At 35.4% G+C, this 22,282-nt stretch overlaps 2 protein-coding genes and 1 long non-coding RNA gene across 3 annotated transcripts; 1 reads left to right on the forward strand and 2 right to left on the reverse strand.

Annotated features, from left to right (window-relative positions):
* The first annotated feature begins 1,404 nt into the window (after positions 1–1,404).
* Positions 1,405–3,659, forward strand: LOC114824963 (organic cation/carnitine transporter 3-like). Its single transcript, XM_029102871.2, has one exon. The coding sequence runs from the start codon at positions 1,866–1,868 to the stop codon at positions 3,456–3,458; it is 1,593 nt and encodes a 530-aa protein (XP_028958704.1). The 5' UTR covers positions 1,405–1,865; the 3' UTR covers positions 3,459–3,659.
* Positions 3,660–7,022: 3,363 nt separating this feature from the next.
* LOC114825252 (uncharacterized) lies at positions 7,023–8,864 on the reverse strand. The gene is made up of 5 exons (XR_003773899.2): positions 8,724–8,864; positions 8,132–8,191; positions 7,665–7,760; positions 7,481–7,545; positions 7,023–7,358 (listed from the first exon to the last, which is right to left on the reverse strand). It is a non-coding gene; the product is annotated as an uncharacterized lncRNA (long non-coding RNA).
* A 1,329-nt stretch (positions 8,865–10,193) lies between these two features.
* LOC103435355 (uncharacterized) lies at positions 10,194–13,902 on the reverse strand. The gene is made up of 4 exons (XM_008373744.4): positions 12,728–13,902; positions 12,352–12,501; positions 11,268–11,453; positions 10,194–10,620 (listed from the first exon to the last, which is right to left on the reverse strand). The coding sequence occupies exons 1-4, from the start codon at positions 13,721–13,723 to the stop codon at positions 10,540–10,542; spliced, it is 1,413 nt and encodes a 470-aa protein (XP_008371966.2). The 5' UTR covers positions 13,724–13,902; the 3' UTR covers positions 10,194–10,539.
* Positions 13,903–22,282: the final 8,380 nt, after the last annotated feature.

Here is a 22,282-nt window from a genome sequence, read left to right on the forward strand (position 1 = left end):
TTTCAGCTACAAGTCACTTGCATAACCTTGAGATTTAACACTGGGATTTTTTATAGTAATTTAGTAAACAGCAAGTGGAACTTTGTGTTGATAGAGAAATAGGAAATAGGAAAATTTCAACACTGGTACTGTGAGGCGCAATAGCCAGTAAACAAAAGGGAATAGATTGGATTAGTTGGCTTCATTTTTTTACTGCCTCTACTGCATACAATATTGTGTTGCTGATTTACACAACAGTCTTTCCCCACATGTGTGAGGATCTTTGCTTGCAACCTCATTGTTTAGGCAGGCCTTGGTGTTTGTTGTTTGGACCAGTGTTTAGTCCATTGCCAGGGGAGCTCCAGTTTGTGTTACCATGGACAAGCAAATTATATATCCAGTGGGATATAAAAATCATATCCAGTGGGCTGCAAAGTCTGCATATATTTAATAATAAAAGATTTTGTTAGCTAATTTGCAAGCAGTTTTGATCATCTTGATAACCAAAAGCTCAAAACCATTGAATGTTATTCCGGTTAAAAGGCTATGCCAAAGTGTTGCTAATTAATTTAATTTCATCAATTTCGACCTACTACCCTTTTTTGTATGTTTCTCTTCACGAATGTTGAGCCTTGCGATTTTCAGGCATTAATTACAACGTTTCCATGTGCCAGGCATGATTAGGTATAAAATTCATATGGTCTGACACACATTGTCATCAATTTATTTGTATTATAACTAGTTTTCTATTAATATTATACGATCTGAGCTTCAAACAATATGTGTCTTGTGTTGCTGTGTTAGTATTCAATGGACTTCCAAATATTCAAATCCATGAAATGATCAAATCTACACTACGAGTATTTAGGTATGTATAAAGATACAAGTACTTTTTCAACAATAAATCTTTTTTTCATTGTGGCGAGAACAAACTTGTTTGCAACAGATTCATAACCTTATTAATCGTTTTTATTTAACTCATTACACGACTTGTCACATGATAAGTAAATAGAGAAATATATGTCAAGATGGGTTAATAACATGAGATATACTTAACTCCTCACATGTTAGGACCTATTGACGACCTAACATTTTTTCCTTGTATACAAGTGTCATTATCCAAACCGTTCATTATCTAAAGATCATCTCTTAGAAAATCTATTTAAGGTGAAGACTATTTTTAGTCATCCATATTTGTTGAATAAATAGATGATTCTGATAACAAGTAATATTATCATGATTTACTGTCATCAAGTTTGATTTGTATGGATAACTAAATAGTATTTAAATCAAATGAAATATTTTTTAGAGATGATCTTCACATGATGACAAATAGAATAAATAATTCAAATTATGATATTTTACGATTAAATGAGGTCATGAAAATTTGACTTGTAAGGAACCAATATCTAGTAACGTGGGTCACATTGTGCGCAGCCGGCTAAAAACTTTATACTTTACACTCAATTGGATGTTTGCCATTTATTATCGCACTTAGACTAATTACATGTGATATGCTTGAGAAACGATGATACATCTCTTTCTTTTACATCTATATAATCCAACTTGATGATACATCTCTTTCTTTTACATCTGTATAATCCAACTTTGGCCTGCCTTTGTACTAGCCTACTGAATTAATGAAACAGCTGTATGATACATCGTTTTTTTTTTTCTTTCACATCTTCATTATTTATTTAAATGGCATTAAGACAATGATTGAGCTACATGATCAATGACAATTGATAACTAACACGACAACTTTGAGAAAGTTGGCCCAGAGTTCAAACCTTTTCTTTTTAGCTCCGTGTGTTTCTTAGCTCCATAAAAACCTTCATTGTATTTCACAATCATATCTCAAACCTTTTCTTTTAGCTCTGAACTAAATGGCCGATTCAACCCCTCTTCTCTCCGAACCAAACTCGGCTGAGCCAGAACCCCCTGTGCTCTACAAACACCTCCCATCCCTCGACTCCGTGATCGAGCGGTGCATCGGAGATTTTGGATGGGCCCAATTTCTCCAAGCCACCCTTGTAGCATTCTCATGGTTCTTTGATGCCCAACAAACATTCATCGCTGTCTTCACCGACTCTGTGCCAACATGGCACTGCACCCACCTCACTGACCTACCCAACTCATGCAACTCAGCCTCCAACATTTGTCAACTTCCTCAAAACGCATGGGCCTGGGACAGGGCCAAACACACTTCCATCATCTCCGAATGGGGCCTCGAGTGCTCGTCGTCACTCATCACGGGACTGCCGGCCTCAGCCTTCTTCATAGGCTGTTTAATTGGCGGGCTGACCCTGGCCTCACTTGCTGACACCTCACTAGGTCGCAAAAACATGCTATTTCTCTCATGTCTCCTGATGTCTTTATCCACCTTCCTCACCGCCTTTTCCACCAACATATGGATGTACTCCGTCCTCCGATTCATCACCGGGTTTGCCCGTGCCACCATCGGTACTTCCGCCCTTGTCTTATCGACAGAGCTCGTCGGAAAGCGGTGGCGGGGACAGGTTGGTGTTATTGGATTCTTCTGCTTCACTCTAGGGTTTCTCTCCCTCCCAATTATAGCATACGCTCATAGAGCTCACTCATGGAGAACACTCTATTTTTGGACCTCAATCCCCACATTATTGTACTCGATAACGGTTCATTTTTTGGTTCGTGAGTCACCAAGATGGCTCTTTGTGCGAGGTCTAAAAGAAGACGCAATTGAAACCCTAAAATGCATTGCACCCGTCAATAGTACTACAACCAAAACAGCACTTACCTCGAGCTTTATTTCGAGATTATCCTTCGAGCATGAAACAGGGAACGTCGATCTCTACTCTGCAATCAACGCTTTGGTGAAGCGAAAATGGGCTTTTCGGAGATTGTCCGCGGTTATGGCGATCGGCTGTGGTATCGGAATGGTGTATTATGGCATGCCATTAGCTTTGGGAAGCTTGAAAATCGATCTCTACTTAGGCGTCACGCTCAACGCCTTGTCCGAATTGCCAGCTTCATTAATTGCGTTCTTTTTCATCGACAAAATGAACAGAAAAACCTCAATCTTGGTTTACACTGTTCTTAGTGGGTTCTGTAGCATCATGTCCGTGTTAAAAGGTATCCATCCGATATGGACAGGGTTGCAAATAGGGTTCGAGCTGGTGTCTTTTTTCAGCGCATGCTTGGCTTTCAATGTGTTGCTTCTATTTACAATTGAGCTATTTCCCACTTGCGTGAGGAACTCGGCTCTTTCGATGGTGAGGCAGGCGGTGGTGGTAGGAGGCGTTTTTAGTCCCATGCTGGCGGCCGCGGGGAGAGACAACGGTGGGTTTTTGTCGTATGGAGTGTTTGGGGTTGTGGTTGGGGTTTGTGGGTGGTTTGTGGTTTGTTTGCCAGAGACAAGAGGGAGAGGAATTTGTGATACGATGGATGAAGAAGAGTACAAAGAGACAGCTGCTTGTAATGCGGTTGATGATCATGCCTAGATTGATTTCCCAACTTGTTAATTAGCTCTTTGTCTTGTAAGGCTTGTCTCTTAAAATATCTAAGGTTTGCGTTTTTGAGTGGTGGATGACATGTAGAGGTAGAGTTTGGTTTGAATTGTCTTTGTAAATTATCTTATTAGGTTTCAAATAATGTAAATTTAAGAAAAAAATATAATTCTCATGCAAATTTAATTGTGAAAATTAGATTGTCATCCTTGAATATGATCTTCTAAGTTCTAATACCCTATTTTGTTATTTAAAATTTAATAAATAATTCAAACTACCAAGAGCTCGTTTGATAATCATTTGGTTTTTAGTTTTTCAATTTCTATTTTTTGTGCTTGAGGTATGGGTAAATGTGTGGAGAAAATTAGGAATGAAAAGTGTAGGGAAGAATGTGTAAGAAAGGTGCACAAAATATAAACTAAAAAGAAAATTGAGTTATTTTTATTTTCTAGATTTCAATTTCATTCCTTCTTCTTTAGATGTGGGGAGACCACTCATCTTTAAATTTATCATAAATAATCTTTCTTCTAATTAACATACACGGTTAGATTCATCTAATGACCCATATTTTTTCCTATTTTCTTCCCATTCTTCTTTTCTTCTCTGACTTTCCCTTTACCGTTTAGCAGTCGTTCTTCCCCAACTAGGTTTCCTGTTCCCAAAAAATCTGTAGAAACATTATTAAGAAAAGAAAAGCCATTAATGTCATATTCAACCCATTAATCATTCTGATCTTCCCAACAACTCTCAGTTGTGCCAAGGCACCAAAGTTTCTCTGCCACGTAACTCATTATTCGTTCACAGGTGTTTCAAGCTTGGTGATAATTGAAAAAGAAATCTATTATGTACAGGGATGAGAACATATCGGCCCTTCTCTCAGAATGAATAGTTGGAAAATTTGGACCAGGATCCTCTCGTGAGCTAAGGATAAGGATCCTCCTCATCAAGGGATGTGGGCCGTTAGATGAAAATCCAACGGTTATAAACAGGGGATCCCTTTAAAGTTATAATAATTGTAGCCGTTGGATTTTCATCCAACGGCCCATACCCTTTGATGAGGAGGATCCTCATCCTTAGCTCAGGAGAGGATCCTGGTCCGGAAAATTTGATGCAAAATTGCATTGAAGTCTGAGTTGGATATCCAAAGAACCCAAACACAAAATTTAAGAAGCAAACAATTATATAACTGCTCTAATATGAAACAAACCTTCAATGAAATGTTGCTCATGAGTGAAAAAACAAAAAAAATGGACACACCAGTTTTATTTTTTTTAAATGAAATTTGTGTTGGATTGTTTTTTTTTCATTTTATGGTAGTTGGATATGAAGAAAGGAAGACAGGAGTATTTATTAAATATAACCAAATATTAACTATTAATTTCAAAAATGTCAGTTTTTATAAAAACTTTCAAATATATCCAAAATATCACTTAAATAGACACAAATACCTTTAATTCATACAAATAACTAGTTGTTGATTAAAAGATTCTTGTGCGATAATCAAGTAGTGCTTTCACTAATATTTTTCTCATATTTTTCACTAATATTTTTCTAATTTTTAGTTTCTATTAATTTTATTTTTTTAATAATTAATCAAAGAAAGTGGTATTAACATCCTACTTATTAGATCTCTTGTTCTTATTTTGCTAGGAATTAACATAAAGAAGTTAAATCTCTAGAAGGGCAACATACCACAAAACATTAGAAGGGCAATATACTATTTTCACATAGCAGCAAGTGAACTACCATAGTGAACAAATAAAAATGAATTAACTTTTACTTGTCTCAAATTTAAAGGATTGTATAACCAATATAAATAATAAAATGATAGAAAAAAAAATTATATTCATTAAACTGTAAATTTAAAGGGATTCTGCTAAGTAGGATGAAGTTGAACGAGATTCCTACAAGTTTGCTTATAATGGCCGTTTGAACCACATTGTGAACACTTTCGAGTAGATTTTTCTTCTCCGTGTGATGGGATCCTCTTTTCTTTGTGCTTGCCATATCTTCTTCTTCGTGTAATTGGTTGTCGGATAATTCTTTCACGCACATCATTAGTTACTATCTAATCAGTTTGATCACCAACTATCCAGATAGCTTTTGCATACGCAATAACCAAGGAGTTTGTAGTATAATAATAAGAACACACAGGATAACATGAAATTTGTCGGTGTCTATATGTAGCACAAGCATGTGAGCAAAGTAGTTGGTCAAGATCAAATTATCGGCATGTGCAACTCTTTTCCCCTATATTCACAACTTCATTATGAGATCCCTCGTATATATAAAATAAGTAAACTGCGATGGGGGATACCTGCATATATATGCTCTCAAAATAAAAAATAATTATAAAACACTACCAAAAAAAAAGAGTGATGATGGTTTGCAGTGTTTCCGCTTGCTAAGAAAAGCATATAAATTTCCTCCTCCTCTTCTTCTTCTTCTTCAAAAAAAAAAAAAAAAAAAAAAAAAAAAAAAAAAAACATATAAAAGTTAGTAAAAAGGAAGATGGTGGGACCATCATAAAAGAAAACATGTTGTTAACCATTGTGAAAATGGAGAAATTTTTTGTGACGGGAACATAAGTAGTACACCACGTGTTTTTAGGTAAGTGGTGGGAAATTTTATTTTTTAGGTTATTAACTTTTTAACACACATATTTCATCATTTGTATAGTGATACGTGATGTACCACCTGGTGTGCCGATCACACTGAAAAATCTCTCGTTAAAATGAAGTGGTGGGACCAACTTAGAAGAGACATGCAATTAAGAAATGATGGGACTCGGATCCTCTTATTCCTCGCGCGCGACACTACTCTGCAATTTTTTTTTTCATATTCCAACGTCTTTACATACGTTCGCCTAGCCCCTGCCCAACTCTGCTCAGCGCTGCCCAACCGTCCGTTTAATATGATTTTTGATTTTGTGATTGATTAGGAGGAAATCGCAGTGGTCAATTACCATCCAACACCTAGGACGATTTTTAAAACACTGACATTGCCTAGGCCTAGCCTACACGCTAGGCAACTGGCCACCACCACGATTAATTTTTAGGCATTTAAAAAAAATCAAAAATAGCAACTAAACATGCCTAAGCGACCGTCTAGTTGCAACTCTAACTTAAACAAAAAGTAGATTCTTCCATTTTGCATTTTTTTTTCTTTCAATATATTGAAAAATACTTGTTGGATACTTAGATGAACATTCATTATATGTTTGTTCCTTATATTTTCAATATGCTCTAGTACTTTAGAATTTATATGTCATTTTTCGTTTGCAATTTATATATCCTCATATAAATGATTTTTTAAACATAAATAGACATTTATTTATTTGTTATATAAAAAATTTAATTAAAATTAAAAAACCTCCTAGGCCCCGCTTAAGCATCTACAACCCAACAAACATTTGGCTCCACTTAAAACCATTTTTAGTTTTTAACTAGAAATTTGCACCCGCGCGATGCTGCGGGATTGAAAATCATATGAGATATTTTGCTAAACCTTATCATGAACGGAACAAATTTAGATACTAACAAAAAATATAAAAATCCATTTTTTCAAAGTGCAAAGAAAGAGAAATTGTTTATTCAAAAAGTTGGACCAATGATAAAATTACAAATGTAGTATTGAGTATATCAGTCAAACAAAGCTTGCTACATGCTAAACAATGTTGAAATACATCATTAGCTTTTTCAAGTGTTATATGCCATATGAATGTAATTGGATAACAGACTTGTTCCTAGCTTGAGGTGCTTCCAATGGAAAATTGACCTTTCAAGTGTTATATGCCATGAATGTAATTGGATAACAGACTTGTTCCTAACTTGAGGTGCTTCCAATGGAAAAATTGACCTTTTGTTGTACTCTCTTGGACAGTTGTGAATACAACTACAAAAATAATAAAGACAGCCAATGATTCAAAAAAAAATATGCATAAAAAGTTCAGAATTGAGTTTAGGGAGGGAGGGAGGGAGGGAGAGAGAGAGAGAGGGAGGGAGAGGTGAGGTCACCTTATAACCGAAGATCAAATGTATTTTTTTCCTATTATTGAGGTGGTAATTCGACTTGTGAAATTCTGAAATCAAAGATTTAAATAAAGTTTAATCAAAATTTAGTACGAAATGTTAATTAGAAATGTGTTACAATGGAAGCAAAAAAGATTGAAACTTGTCTAAGTGATGTGTACAATTTTACCATCTGTTTGTGAAAAAAATGCCGATGTGACATGCCATATGTTGGTCTTGCCTTCTTGAAAGTAATATTAGTCGTTGATTGCCAGGTAGCATAAATCTGTACAATATTTTATAAATTATGAGAAAAATTATTATGTCAAACTTGTGTGCTAAAAAATAATTTTTTCTATATTGACACAAGTTATGATTTTAATTTGTATATACCTTGGTGGAGTAATTCTGTGTATGAGTTTCTTATATTCATCATCTATATTATGTGAAAAGCTGATTCCAAGTTTTGCAGAAAGTCACAAAAAAATGAAATATAAAATTGGAGCAAAGATTCAATTATACAAATTTACACTTCTAAACACATATATATTTAAATAAAGAAAAAATTGAATAAAGAGGCACTAACATTCCTCGATGACATACTCCTAACATATGAAAAACATATAATTTTAAACAAAAAAAAGGTACAAAAAATACCTCAACAAATCGTTTGAGGTGGATGATCACAACATTTTCTCTTCCCTTTATCCTCATACTCTTTACCCACGTTCATGCATGTACAATGCTCAAACACAACCCAAATTAGTTCAAAGGAAATATGCACAACCCAAGAGAAATTAATTAATTCAAATAATTATTCACTTCCTCACAACCCAAATTAATTCAAATGAAATCTGCACAACCAAAAGTAAGAGATCAAACGAAATATGCACAACCCAAATGAAGAGATCAAACTCTAATTCTCTCAAAAAAGCCATTATTCCTAATGCCACCTCTCTTTTTGGCACCCTATCCATTCTGTCAGAAACCGATACAGAAACAAATAAGTCCAAAAACACAAATATACCCAAGAAGTAAATGTACACAACACAAATCAAACCAATCAGAGAACTTTATTTAAATAGACCAAAATGAGTAATAAGTCATTGAACCCTCACTTCACCATTCTAAGCTTTTCCATATCTATCTGTGTATATATGAGAGTAGAAATTCAACCCTCACTACTTTCTTTTTTGAGAGTTCTGCATACTAATTGGAGGAAACCAAGGAATTCGAAGCTTTTCCATACCTCGGCTTATATTTTGAGGGAATTTAATGTGTTCTTGGAAATTGGTAAAAGCGATTGTGGAGGAATAGGGGAAGAGTCCACTGTCTCTCAAGCTCTCCCTTTGAACTGCTGTAAAAGAAACTCTCACATCCACCATTCCCCCTATTCCAATTCAAAAAAATTATATTAAAAATTTTAAGAAAAAACTCAATAGAAAATCACTAAATAATTCAATAAATTTGGAATTTTTGTTATTTTCCTAAAGAAAAAAAGGTGGAAACTTTACCTGAGGAACCGAAAGCCAAGCTGTGACGAAAGCAAGGCAGATAGTGCTGCAGATGCTATGGAGGGACAAAATCAGAACCGATCCGATTGAATAAATTAGTCGGAAAACTCAGGATGTGATCAAATTGTTCGTTGCCAAGCTGCATCCACACAAAAACCAAACAAATTATTCCCAACATCCCAAATCCCAATAACAAACAATCATACAAAAAAATCGCCAATTAGATTTAATAGCTTACCACAATGTCATGTGACGAACTCCGATCACTGTCATCGATCTTCATCTGCTACCAAAGCCCATAGAAAAAAATCTCAGGAAAATGCGAGAATTCTTGAGAAAATTCAAAATTTTGGGCGAAGATGGTGTTTTTTTCTGATTTTGTTGGAGGGCTCGAGGGTTTTTGGGATTTTTTGGTTTCAGGTTGAGATAAAAGGGAAGCAAATGGAAAAGTTATTGAAACGTTCGAGAGAGCTCGAGAGATCTGAGAGAGAGAAGAAGATGCTTGCACCATCCCCAACACTTGCTTCCCCTCCCAAATGGCTAACACGCGTACATCCAGCCTCATTTCCTTCCACGATAACCAACACGCGTACAATGGGGGTAAATACGTGATTTCACTGTATAACAGAGGAAAAAGGCTGAGAATTAGGTAGCAAATGAGGGACAATTTCGTCAAATCACTGTTAATGAACAGTGACTTCAAACTGAGTTTTAGTATATATAATTTTCAATTTTGTTTGGAACAAATGAGAAATACAAGAAAGAAAATAAGGACAATCAAAAGCGAGGAAGGATGGTGGGAAGAAAGTGGAAAGTACGTACATGGAGAAATAGACAAAACGAAAACTAAAAGGAAAACAATTTTGGGTAGGTTTTTGCTTCTCTCATTCTCCTTCATTGCACCCTCCTCCCTCCCTCCCTCCACCCCTCATCTCACCATTCTTCAATCATCGTTCCTCCATATGCATTCCCTCTATCTTTATCAATAAAGGTCGAAAACCATAAACTAAAACCAAAATGGTTATCAAACGGCCCTTGAATTGCCTATCTTGATATCTGCACTAAATTTTAACAGCCTTGTTCAGGTTGGTTTGTTACTGCACAGGTAGCTCATCTCACTGATGAAAATTAATGCAACAACCCCGCACCAACATGCACGAACATGATAACCGATATGTATAAAATCCGCACCATAATCAGCTAACTGGGGAAATATGCTATTCGCATTCAATCAAAAAGAAAGACACGCTCTCCCTACGGACGCTGTAAGCCTTTAAGTGCTTCAGCAAAAGTCCAATGATGCATAGAGAGCAAATTATTGCAGAAAAAAAAATGGTGCAACTCTCCTGCGACCGTTGCAGACGACAATTTAACACAACTTAACATTTTCCTTTGCTAATGACAACGAAACAAGCTCAGCACGAGCACAAAATTCTGAGGAAAAGAAAATTGAACTGGAAAAATTAAAGCACAATCTACGACTTCTTTTTCCGTATGAGCTTAGTGGTGGGCATTTTCAGCACTAAGCGTCAAACAATAAAAGTTCTGAGGTTACTTGGAGTGCTTGGAAACCTTGTCCACTAGTTTATCCATGAACTGGCATTTCCTATCAAATCCCCAACCAGGGTTACTCTGCACATCAAAGGAAAGTGATGAGCAAATGCTTGTGTAGCATTTCTCGCACGAACATTTTAGTACAAACAAAATAAAAATAGACGAAAATAAAAAGCAAACCCTAAGTTGCAACATACGAATGTTAAAAGGAATTGCAAAAAATCTTTAGTCAACAAATGTGTACATAATTGGCATTGCATTTTAATATTACTTCGTAAATATGATTAATTCTTACTTCTACACCTCGACCAAAGGCCGGTAAACAAGCAGCAAAATGTACTGACATGCTTGTGAAATGCTATTTAAAAGGAGTGTTTTCTAGTAATATCAAACAGTTTACCACTTTAACAAATGCAATGCTTCTAAATATGTTGCCTCGACGAGTGTACATATACAATATCCCAACAGAGCCTTTACCATGTATCCTAGTATACAGTCAAGTCAAATCCATGTTGCCAAACTCTTCTTTACAGACAGTCCTCACAGTCTCACACTAGGCAGTGAAACAATTACTAGACAAAATAAACAGTACCTCCAAAACGTGACACAAGATGGTTTGACGAAAGAACCAACATAATCAACAAGCCAAAAAAATAATAATTATAATGCTGTTTTTCATGCATAGATGAGCTAGAGATAACATGTGCACAAGGAAAAATACATACCTGGAGAGAGAGTACTGCACGATCAGTGAATTGTTTTACAGATTCAGGTACCTTTGCAGGCAAAGTTTTAGCAACTCTTTCTAACTCTTCTTGTTGTTTCTTTGCAGTTACCCTATCTGGTCCACTGTAGTGATCGACAATTTCCTTCAACAATGGAACTCTTTCCATCACCTCTTCCACCGCTTCCTGATGATATCAAAGAGGCCATAGAATAAGAGACACAAATGAGCCACACACTTACTAGATCTGTAGTTTTATAATTCACAAGTACGCTAGAAGTTTGAAGATCACCAGACCAATTTCCATGAATTAAACAAATACAACCAGAGGCAGAAAAATAAAGTTTTAAAATTGAAAGTCCATCACTACTTACAGTCGCCTGGTTCTAACAACAGAAAGAAAATTTAAACCATAAGCATAGGTCAACAAAAGTTTAACCAACGGCATATACGAAATGTCCAAAACTATAACCAGAAAACCAAGTACAATAGGAAGTGTCAACTTTTCTCTTTATATTTAGGTAATAAAAATCCATGACGAAGAGAAAAAATGTCAACTTAGAGAACAAACAGATCTGGTGATACATGAATTAAAACCCCCACATTCTGTGTCATGGTTAAAGTCTAATCTTTGTCACTCTCACTCTGTCAACTAGAACTCCCTGATTTTAAACACCTTGACTAACTATTATGTGACAGATAAGGTGATGAATTCTAAGACAAGCATAAATAAGTTCAATTTATCATATCACTACCCGGTAAAGTATAGAGAGAAAAAGAAAAGAAACAAAACAAAAAAAAAAAAAGATGGCACATGTTCACTAACAAAGAAAAGATGATAGCCCAATCAAGCAAAAGATAAATAAGATATAACTTTTAAAAGGTTTCTTGTTTCAAACAAACCAAACTTCCAAAGATCAAATTTAACTACTATGGAACCACAATAGCTTAGCCACAAAAGAAGGCCAAACAAAACCCAAGCTCCTAATACAGGCGTATAGCTTGACTTGTAGACAAAGATGCAGGATTTGATTGCAGAATAACAAAATCAGCAGACAAGATAACAAAAGACCAATAAAACATACCTCCCACTCCTCATGACTTTGAATACCCTCATAGGCCATCAAGAAAGGCTTCATCTTCTCAAGCGCATCCCGAAGAGGGATATGCGGCTTCTCATCAATATCTGGATTTTTACTAAAGTCCCCCATCAGAAACTCTGGCTCGCATTCTATCTGCAATCCAGAAAAAACAATGAACTATCACAACCTGTCGGAAGAATAAAATAGTTGAAGCTCATAAGTTATCCAAAATTATCAACCTAAATGCACTACTAGGCTCAGTTAACTACAAAATTCTCAAATAAGCAGACAACATATTATACACAATCTGAACCAGGCTACTCATTAGCTAAACTTCCTTAGCAAGCAATAAAATACATAACATGGAAGAACTCCTCACCATATAATTGGCATGCATGGCATCCACAAACGCTTCGTCCAACGGCGAAGGAAGCACTTCACTACTCACCTCCTCAAACCCTTCAACCAATTTGTTCATATTCTCAGGGCCAAGCTTCTTAGCCAGCTTCTCACCATCAGCATTGTCTCCAACATAAAGCCCCGAACCTTTTCCTTCATCCACGTCCTTGCCTCTGTCACTCCGTCTAAAATCTCCTCTTCCCCTGCCTCGGCCTCTTCCTCTCATCCCTCTCCCTCTGCCTCTTCCACCACCTCCGCTGCCGCCACCGCCACTACCACCACCCTCAACATCATCCTTTTGCAGTATCCCAAGTGCTTTCGCCACCGCCTCTTCCCGGGTCAACTTGGGACCTCTCGGCGCGGTTCTTTTCTGAGCCGGATCCTGGTCGGGTCTGGCCTGAATGTACCGGTTCTCTTTCTCAATTTTGCCCTTTGGGGCCACAAAATGCGTGTTCACCTCCTTCATTAGGAGCTCCGGGCCCGGTTGACTCATTGGTTTCCCACGCCCGCCACCCGGCAACGGCGGGTCCGACCCATCATCCCTTCTGAAGAAAATGGGTGTAGCGGGTTTGCTGGGGCCGGCGTCAGAGGCCACCGGATCACGTGCATGTGGGCCCGGTTGCACTTGACCCAGCTGGCCACGCCCAGCTGGTGAATTGGGTTTGACGGAAGAAACGAGGGAAGAGAAGGACGACGGTGGTTGGGACGAAGCCAAGGGTTTGCCACGCCCATGGCCGATTCCGGGAACGGACGCGGGAGTGTCAGATTTGGGCTCGTCAGAATCGGACTGACCCGGGACGCGATTTGGGGCAACGAAGTCGAACTTACGGGGGGGAGATGGGCCGCCGCGACCACGACCTCGGCCGCCGCCGCTGTTGGAGGAAGTGGAGAAGGGGATTAGGGTTACTTTGGAGATGGAGAGGTTGGATGGATTGGTGAGCTTCCTACCTATTCCAATGGCGGTTCCTCCTCTCATTTCTGCTGCGATTTATGGGTTTTAGGCTCGGGAGATTTTCGGGGTTTAAGAGTCTTTCTGCGCTACAGACAGGGTGAACTGTGACTCGCTGAGGAGAATTTCACTCCGGAAGCCCCCTCTTTTTCTTTTCTTTTTTCATCTTTCAATCATTTTTTTTTCAAGGCTTATTCTATTAACACATTTCATATTGTTGATTAAACCTCAAATACTTTATCATAATATCCTTACACTCCACATACTTTCTTATAATACTCTTGCACCTCACATTCTCATTCGCCTAATATTTTCCACATACACCCCACATTTTCTATACATCCCACATTCTTCAAATCTTATAACATCCATTTTCAATTTTTATAAATTAAATTGACTTAGGATTAAAACATTAACATTCTCTAAAAAGAGAAGTCTACAATCCGATCTGTTGAGCTTGAGTTTCATTGGGTCATAACAGCCAATCTCTTTTTCTCTGTCTCTTAAGCCTTTTGCTAACAAAAAAGGATTTCTGCCAAAACATGGCAACTAGGAGGAACCTAACAGAGCAAAAGTAAACCCCATAAGATGAATAAGAACGGAAAAGGCGTTGTTGGGTTTGCCTCCTATGAAATTGGGTAGTATGGAAAGCAAAAGCAGACTTAAATAATTACCGATATCGTTGAATAATTAAAAAAATGACAAATATGAAATTTTACTTTATGTGAAGCTTCTGAAATACTGATATCGTGTTCCATTCGTTAATTTTTTTTCTCAATCAATGTGTTTATAGTTTCAATAGTTAGAATTTTATTCAACAATTGAGTGGAGTGTGAGAAGGTTTTTTTATAGTTGAAGAAGATAAATAATACGTTAAAAGTAATTTGGGATGTATTTAAAAATTTCTTATTTTCTTTAAACCTCATAGGTCAAAATTGGCATTGCATAGTAGGTTACATAAGCCACTTAATATTAAATTTTAATGTGAAGTGCTAATTAAAAAAGCTTTTTTTTCAAATGTTTATTTACACAATTAATTTTTTTTTATTTTAACAAACAATAGTATCTCCAATAAGTAGCGTGAGCGAATGCACGAAGCGTTACATGTCCAAAAGACCTTTCATCTTTTTTTTAATACATCGATATTTTTACACTAAAGGGAGGGGGAGTTCGGCTATGGGCAACTTAATTTTGTATCGAATTTGTCATCCAAGAGGAATATTACTATACCGTAGTACTGAGTGGCTATTTACAAGTGAAGATAAATATCACTAGATTGTTTTTTTTTAATTTTGATTTCAGTCATTTATGCTATTAGTATTATAGTCTAGTGGTATTCATCTTCACTTTTAACTGGAAGGTCTTAGGTTCGATTAACGCCAAAGGCGAATTTGAACCACACCTAAGACCTCTCACTTACACGTGAAGAGGAATACTACTAGACTATAGTACTAACTGGCCAGTCTCCCACCCTTTTAGTGTTGATAATATATTTTGTTCAAAAAAATTTCCAGTCATTCATTGTTTGTATCATTTAATATTGCTATGAAATATTGAAAAATAATATAAATTTTGTGCAAAATATTGATAAGTGTACAAGTAAAATTTGATTTTCATATGGAATTATCCACTTGTTGCAATTATTCACATAAAAAAATGGTTGAACTATTAATTTAGTCTATGAATTATCATCTGAATGAAAATTAGATTTCTAAACAATTTTTTTTAAAAAAATTGATCATTGAATTATAAAAATCTGACAATTACATCTCTAATATTAGATTCAAAACTACTATGTTCAATTTTTCGTTAATTTAAGTCACGCTAATTGCATGTGATATACATTGAGGTAGATTGACAATTTTTCATAATGAAATAATGTATGGAGTTAACTTTGGAGGGTACATTAGATGATAGATTCAAAACGTATATGAAACGTTAAGGGCTTATAGGCGTGAAAATGACGGTGTTGCACTCTAAAATATGTAAAGTGACTTAAGTTGACGAAAAATTGGATAAAATATCTTTGAATATAACAGTAGGGATGAAATTAGCAATTTCTAATGAATTTATGGACTTATTTTACCAAAAAAATAATTCAACGATCTAATTTTCACTAAAATGATAGTTTAAGGATTAAAACAGCACTTAATCCTAAAAAAATTAGTACACTACAAATATTTAGCTTTTGTGAAGGGAAGCCCAAGGACTAAGTTCTAACAACCAAAAAAAGAGGCCCAAATATTAAATAGCGACAAAGAAGCCTAGTGAAACAGATTAATGAGTGATGAGCCCAAGTATTTGGGATGATAGTCTTTTGCAAACCTCTACTGATCCAGTTTAACCACAATAGTTTGTGCGCTGCTACTTGCTGCTCGCTATTTCCCATTTGTTCAGGAAAATACTCTGATGTTTAAGTCGGTGTAGTTTAACAAGATTACAATACAGCATAACGTCAAATCCCTTTTTCTTCTTTTGTTTGTGATTTAATTGGTCTTTGTAATCATATTTTGCTTTGTGATTTAATTGGTCTTTGTAATCATATTTTGCTTTCGCTTCTAAATACTGGTTTGGTACTGATGTGCTTTTATAAAAAATAGGTATAAAAAAAAATCTGAGCTCAAAAATGTGTTTGGTAAACACTTAAAAACAGCTTATTTTCACAGTTTTGGATGAAAAAAAACTGAAAACGTGAAGTAGCAAAAATGAGCTTATTCTCACAGCACAACAGAAGTAGTTTTTATTCAAAGCATAGTGATACCAAACCAGCCCTTAATCTCATGTTTCTTAGTTCATTTCATGTTATGGGTTTGATAGTGCGTGGTTGGCTTTGTCAAGTGACGTGAACATGTTTGACTTTGGTCATGAGCATCTGACATGCGTGCCTTGATCATGAGGCATGGGATAGTTTATCTGAGTAAGCCTTGTACATCAAGTCTCACTAATCATCCGACTTTATTCATGAGTGATCTTAGACAGAAAGTAAAAATATCATAAGTTCACTACAGTTCATTGCCTTCCAAATTTCCAATCAGATCAGAATCTAATGTAAACATATTACAACTATTAAAAAAGTTTTACCTAACAATCTAAAAAATTACCAATCATCTAATCATGAACTTTCTTCCATCCCCTAATTACCAAAAACCCCACATCAATGAGCTAAAGCTTAACTAAGGGTAAATAGCAATTACTTTCAACTCCAAACGCTTTGACTTTCTTCCTTTCAGACTATTACTGACCAGTTGGTTTTGCTTGCTGCAGATAGTTAAGTTGGTAACCTTGTGAAGAATTGTTAAAGTGTCTGTAGCTAATTATTCTGTAATTACAGCTGCTCATATTCTGGAACAACATAGAGACACAGAGACCAAAGATTTGCAAACTTGCAGAAGTAGGGCAACATTGGTCGTCAGATTTTGTCAAATTGGTCAGTCAGGACTCAGGATAGAGGTGTTTCTAATCTTCACTAGAATATTTGGTTGGTTTAAAGTGTATGCTTGATTATCCACTAGTTCACTCCAACACGGTTTTCTTCGACGTGAAATTTAGAATTTTAATATGCCTAGCCTTTCTTTTCTTGTTCTACAAGAAACTGTTTATCCGATACAAATTATGCTAAGTTGCTAACTAATACATATTTTTACGTTGAGGAAGGAATTGAATCAGAAGCTAAAGTGATGAATTTTAAATCGATGAAGTGACATCTTGATCGTGTTATTGAATATTTATTAATTATGCTCATAATTAATCATTTGTACAAGAAAAATGAAAAACAATTTTCATTTTAGAGAAGTGACGTATAGGAGAAGTAACCATGAATTTGATAGTAACTGATTAGGGACGGCGTTGCGGCCATTAACTCTTAGTGGGATATTACTTGGCTAAGATAAAGAATTATATATATAATATACGTGTGCCTTTGCGATTTGACTTTGTTTAAATCAGATCTAATCATGTATACGTAAGATTAAAAGATGAAAGCCATACTTTGTTGTGAGATTGTTCTTGTCGACGAATTGCTGGTTAATTTTTGTGATCATGTGGAACATTTAAGCGGACGTGGGTCTTTAGTCTTTAATGGTCTATTCAAAGAGTCTGTTTTTTGACATGTATGAGCCTTCTAAGGTCGTTTGTCTCGCATACACGGAGCTAGCATCCAAAAAAGAATAGCCTGAACATGCACAAACTTTTGACGTCACCCATTACTTCTTTTGTTGTTGTCTATATTCCATGTTTTCTTCTTCTTGAATGCTACCCATTAGATACCCATTAGATCGTCTTAGTAGTATGATTGTCTCAAAGATTAAGTGTACGTCTAAGTATGAACTAATTCAAAATTGTACAAACTGCACCTTTAACCTAGGCTTATATTTGAAGTTTCTTAACAAATAATATATCTATATCGCTTTCTATAAAAGACAAAGTATATGATTGTTATGAAACTTCAAATATAAGCCTAGGTTAAAGGTGACAACTCTAACCAAATGATGTCATTATCAATTATAAATTAATTAACAATGCATGTCAAGCAAGACAGTACGTACAGCGAGCAACTCGATTTGGCTGCAGATCTTTTCATAATATCACAAGAGTAAAGCAGGAATGAGAACGAAAAGATTTCATATCAGTAATTATTTTAGGGGTAATGCAAGCGATATCAAATTTGTAAATCTTGTAAATCAGATGATGTAGTTGTTGATGATTGAATTATTATTGAAGTATTGATTAATGTCCCTATTTTCTATTGGTAATACATAATTTGATTTGTAAAAATTTAAAAATTTGGTCTATAAAGAGACAAAAATTGCAGTAATCAGATTAGCAAACAAATGAGTTGCTATTGGTCCTTTTTATCTATATATTGACGTCCAAGACAAGGATTAATTTGCAAAAGACAGTTAAATTGTTGAAAACAAAACATGTATGCAACCACAAGAAACCTCAAATTCAGATTGAGTCGTTGTCATTTTAATTTAAAATATCTGGAATAATGTACATTGACATTAATGAATAGGGTTTGAAAGAAAGTGACGATCCTATTCTTAGAAGATAATTAGTTGTTGGGTTGTTTTAAAAACTGAGAATTCTTGTGTTTAATTAGGCTTCAAGACGTCTGTTTTTTAATAGAATATTGTCTGTGTTTTCATTTTTTATTAAATTTTGGTCAATATTTTTTTTATGTACGAAGACATTTGGGAATGGAGGATTTGAACTCGCTATTCATGAGATCAAACATAAGTTCTCTTACTTATAAATACAAAAAATGTACCATTAGTTTGTAATATTAGTGACTCGACTAGTCTTATCTGTGGTCTGTTAGCTAATTATGTTTTGAGTTTGTGTTCCTTATTTGTTTAAGGAGTTAATGTATGTAAAGTCTGTCCTTTCTCTAATGCTTTCTTTTATATTTTGGTCCATTTTTTAATGATTACCTAAGCTCGTTGGGCATAATGGCGACTCCACAGTTTGAATACATTCATTGAACCACATGCATGTTTATGACCATGAAATAAGAAGAACGTACAGAATACTAAAGCTGCATGGTAAAGTTCTTTATCGGAGAGATTCTACTCAAGATTTCCCATCCATTAGCGCAATTGCTCCCCTGCACTATCCCTCTCTTGGGGTACCTCGGCGCGCAGCAGCCACACTACTTTGACTCCTTTTATGCAATTATGAACTCCACAGAACTTATTGACTAATTATATTTTAACTCTTATAATATGTTAAAACATAATTATTACTGAACTATACCACTAATTAGTGGGTCACAAGACTCTCATAACATGATTCCCCTGCTTTAAGAAGCCATTGCGAGAAAAACGTGATTAATTTCTTGTAGCCAGCATCCATGAATGATTCATTTCTTAAATCCACAACAGATTTGATATATTGTCCCTCTCAAAAGGAAATCATTATCATGCTAAAAGACTATATGACACTCACATATATATGCAATCTCAGAGCATGTTTACTTACAAAGAAAAAGAATTAGAATAATTTTGATTCTTGAGTTTTCTACTTTTATTAAAATAAAATTATGAGAATTGTTTTGTTCTCTAACTAATAAACATTCAAAGAAAAACCCTACCCCTTTAAAGAAAAACTCTAGCCACCGACTCCTTGTCTTTGGTTTTGAAGTCGGCGACAATCCTTCTTGATCTCTTCCCTCTCTTTCCCTCTCTGTTTCCCATTGTGGTTGCTCTCCCATTATGCCGAGGAGAGTTTTCATAGTTGTAGTAGTAGTCGCGACTTTGACATCTGTTGTTCTAATTTGAGGTGATGGTTTTTATGGTTTGTGTGCTTGACAAAGGACTATGCGAAGAACACTCAATGTTTGTTGGAGGTGAGTCATTGAAGGGCTTCTTTGTGGGTGATTGCAAGATCACCTAAGGTTGGTGCGAACCTTATCTCGTGGTGCCTTCAGTAATGCGACTTGCAAAGTTCAGTCCTCGTGATTAGGATTTTGGGTATCGGAAGAAGTCAAATATGTGGCTAACGAATTTTATTCTACTTTTGATGAATTTGTAATTGTGGAATAATAGTATTTTGGAATGTGCTCTCTTGAACTGTACTCCAAATTCTATTGCTCCCAGTCATTATGCTTCTACTTTTTTTAGTTAGACTTAATTTAAAATATGAAGCATGACTAAGACAAGGGAAAACACGCATAGGTAGCTTGAAAGATAAGAGCCAGTATTTGGTTTTATCTGAGATGATCAACGTGGAAACTTCAGCTTTTAGTACAACATAATGGCCTCTTGTTACATTCTTGGGTTAATCAGCAGTGCCCTCTTCTCTCATTAACTTATGATATACATACCTCAAACAATTTATCAATGTATTTTTCTTTTGTTTTGAATATTCTGATGATGACTTGCACGTTTTTGGAAACCCAACTTTTTGTATATACTTGAAGTGGAGGCTTTTTGTTTACTTTGGCAAAGCAATTTACCAAGGGGGAGACGTTGCTTGTTTAAGCAAGCACATATGTTTTTGCCTATAGCATTAGTGACTAGAAAGCTTTCTCAGTTATTGAATGGGAAGAAACAGTACAGAGAAAGAGTAATGACCAAATTTTGCAGAGATCTTCTGTTAATTTTATTAAATAGATTTTAGTTACTTGTTTAGCCCTAATATATTTGCTTTTTATTTGTTTTAATTAGAGTAACACTGGTATAACATGAACATAAGCTTTGACATGAGTTTTGTGATGGAGTTGTAATTAGCGACCGATGGCTTAAGAGAAGGCCAATAAAGTTGCAGTCAATCAATTAAATGTTGTGCCCTCCCTCTCATGGTTGCATCCTATGTTTTCCGGCAATTCTCAAATGTGTTTTGAACTGGGGTCAATCGGATTCTTACTCTTTGATGAGGCCCATAATAATCTCAATTAAATAAAAGATAAACGAAAAAAGCTTGAAAATTTTAAGTTTTAATGATAAAGATAAAATAAAAGGTAAAGGGTATAGTATCAAGTTTGACTTTTTAGTGTAAAAAATATGATTTTTCTTTAAAATGAACAGTACCATATACTTTTCGTTAAAACTCCCTTAAAAAAACACAACACAAGTGAAGATAAATTAAAGGGATCTCCCTGATGTTGCCCAAATGTTATATATTGTACATGTGGGCTCGGGTTTCCTCTAATTTTGGAGAAGGTGCATATTTTTATTATAGGCAAGGGCGGAGCCAGCTAGTGTCTGCTCAGGGCTCTAGCACACTCCAAATTTTAAAAGATATAAAAATGGGAACTTTAACGAAAAACATTTGGTATTGTTCAGTTTAATAAAAAATCATATTTTTACACTAAAAAGTCAATCATGGTACTATTTACTTTACCTTTTATTTTGTCTTTATCATTAAAACTCAAAGTTTTCAAGCATTTTTCATTAGTTTTCCTTATAAAAATTTGGTGTTAAAAACATGTTACATGGTGAGAGGTAAAATGATGTGCAGAAGTTAAAATAGGTGTGTGAGTATCACTTCTTTTATTTATCCGCATTTTCATTTTAGCTATATATCTGAAGAATAGTTTTGGATTTGGATATTTTTTTTAGAGATAACCTTTGATTGAGAACCTAAAATATGAATGGTTTCAGTCCTTAAAGTGCATTATGGGGTAGGTAGTCCTAAGAAAGCTGGGTGCATTTTTTTAGGGATGTGATATCCACATACCTTTTTTTACTTCTCTCACACCTTTTTAATTTTCGACCGTTGGATCGGATGAATTGAAGAAGATCAAATGAAATAAATTAATAAGGGGTATAGGAGAAGTAAAAAGGGGTGTGTGAATAACACATCCCTTTTTTTATCCTTACAATGAGGATCCTTGTTGTAGAAAGAATGAGCAATGTAATTGTGCAGCAATCAATTATGAATATCGAACATATGTTATACTTAAAGATTGCCTTGGCCTTGGTCATGCATATGTCAGACACAGTAGTACATATAGGAGTCTCTCTGTTACATTAATTAATTAATCAAATAATTGACTATCTACTTGGTTTGAAAACTGATATATTTTACGTCTGATTATAAACAAGTATATGTCTATATATAAGTACATATATTGTTTGTAGATAA

This window comes from Malus domestica, chromosome 05, assembly GCF_042453785.1.
Source record: "Malus domestica chromosome 05, GDT2T_hap1".
NCBI lineage: Eukaryota > Viridiplantae > Streptophyta > Magnoliopsida > Rosales > Rosaceae > Malus > Malus domestica.

Bases quoted from the DNA above. Each gene is read 5' to 3' on its own strand.
- LOC103435355 (XM_008373744.4), bottom strand. From the start codon at position 13,723: ATGAGAGGAGGAACCGCCATTGGAATAGGTAGGAAGCTCACCAATCCA. The intron at 12,502-12,727 runs GTGAGGAGTTCT...TCTGGATTGCAG, and splicing joins CCATGCATGCCAATTATATG to ATAGAATGCGAGCCAGAGTT. The intron at 11,454-12,351 runs GTATGTTTTATT...TGATATCATCAG, and splicing joins AAAGTCATGAGGAGTGGGAG to GAAGCGGTGGAAGAGGTGAT.
- LOC114824963 (XM_029102871.2), top strand. From the start codon at position 1,866: ATGGCCGATTCAACCCCTCTTCTCTCCGAACCAAACTCGGCTGAGCCA.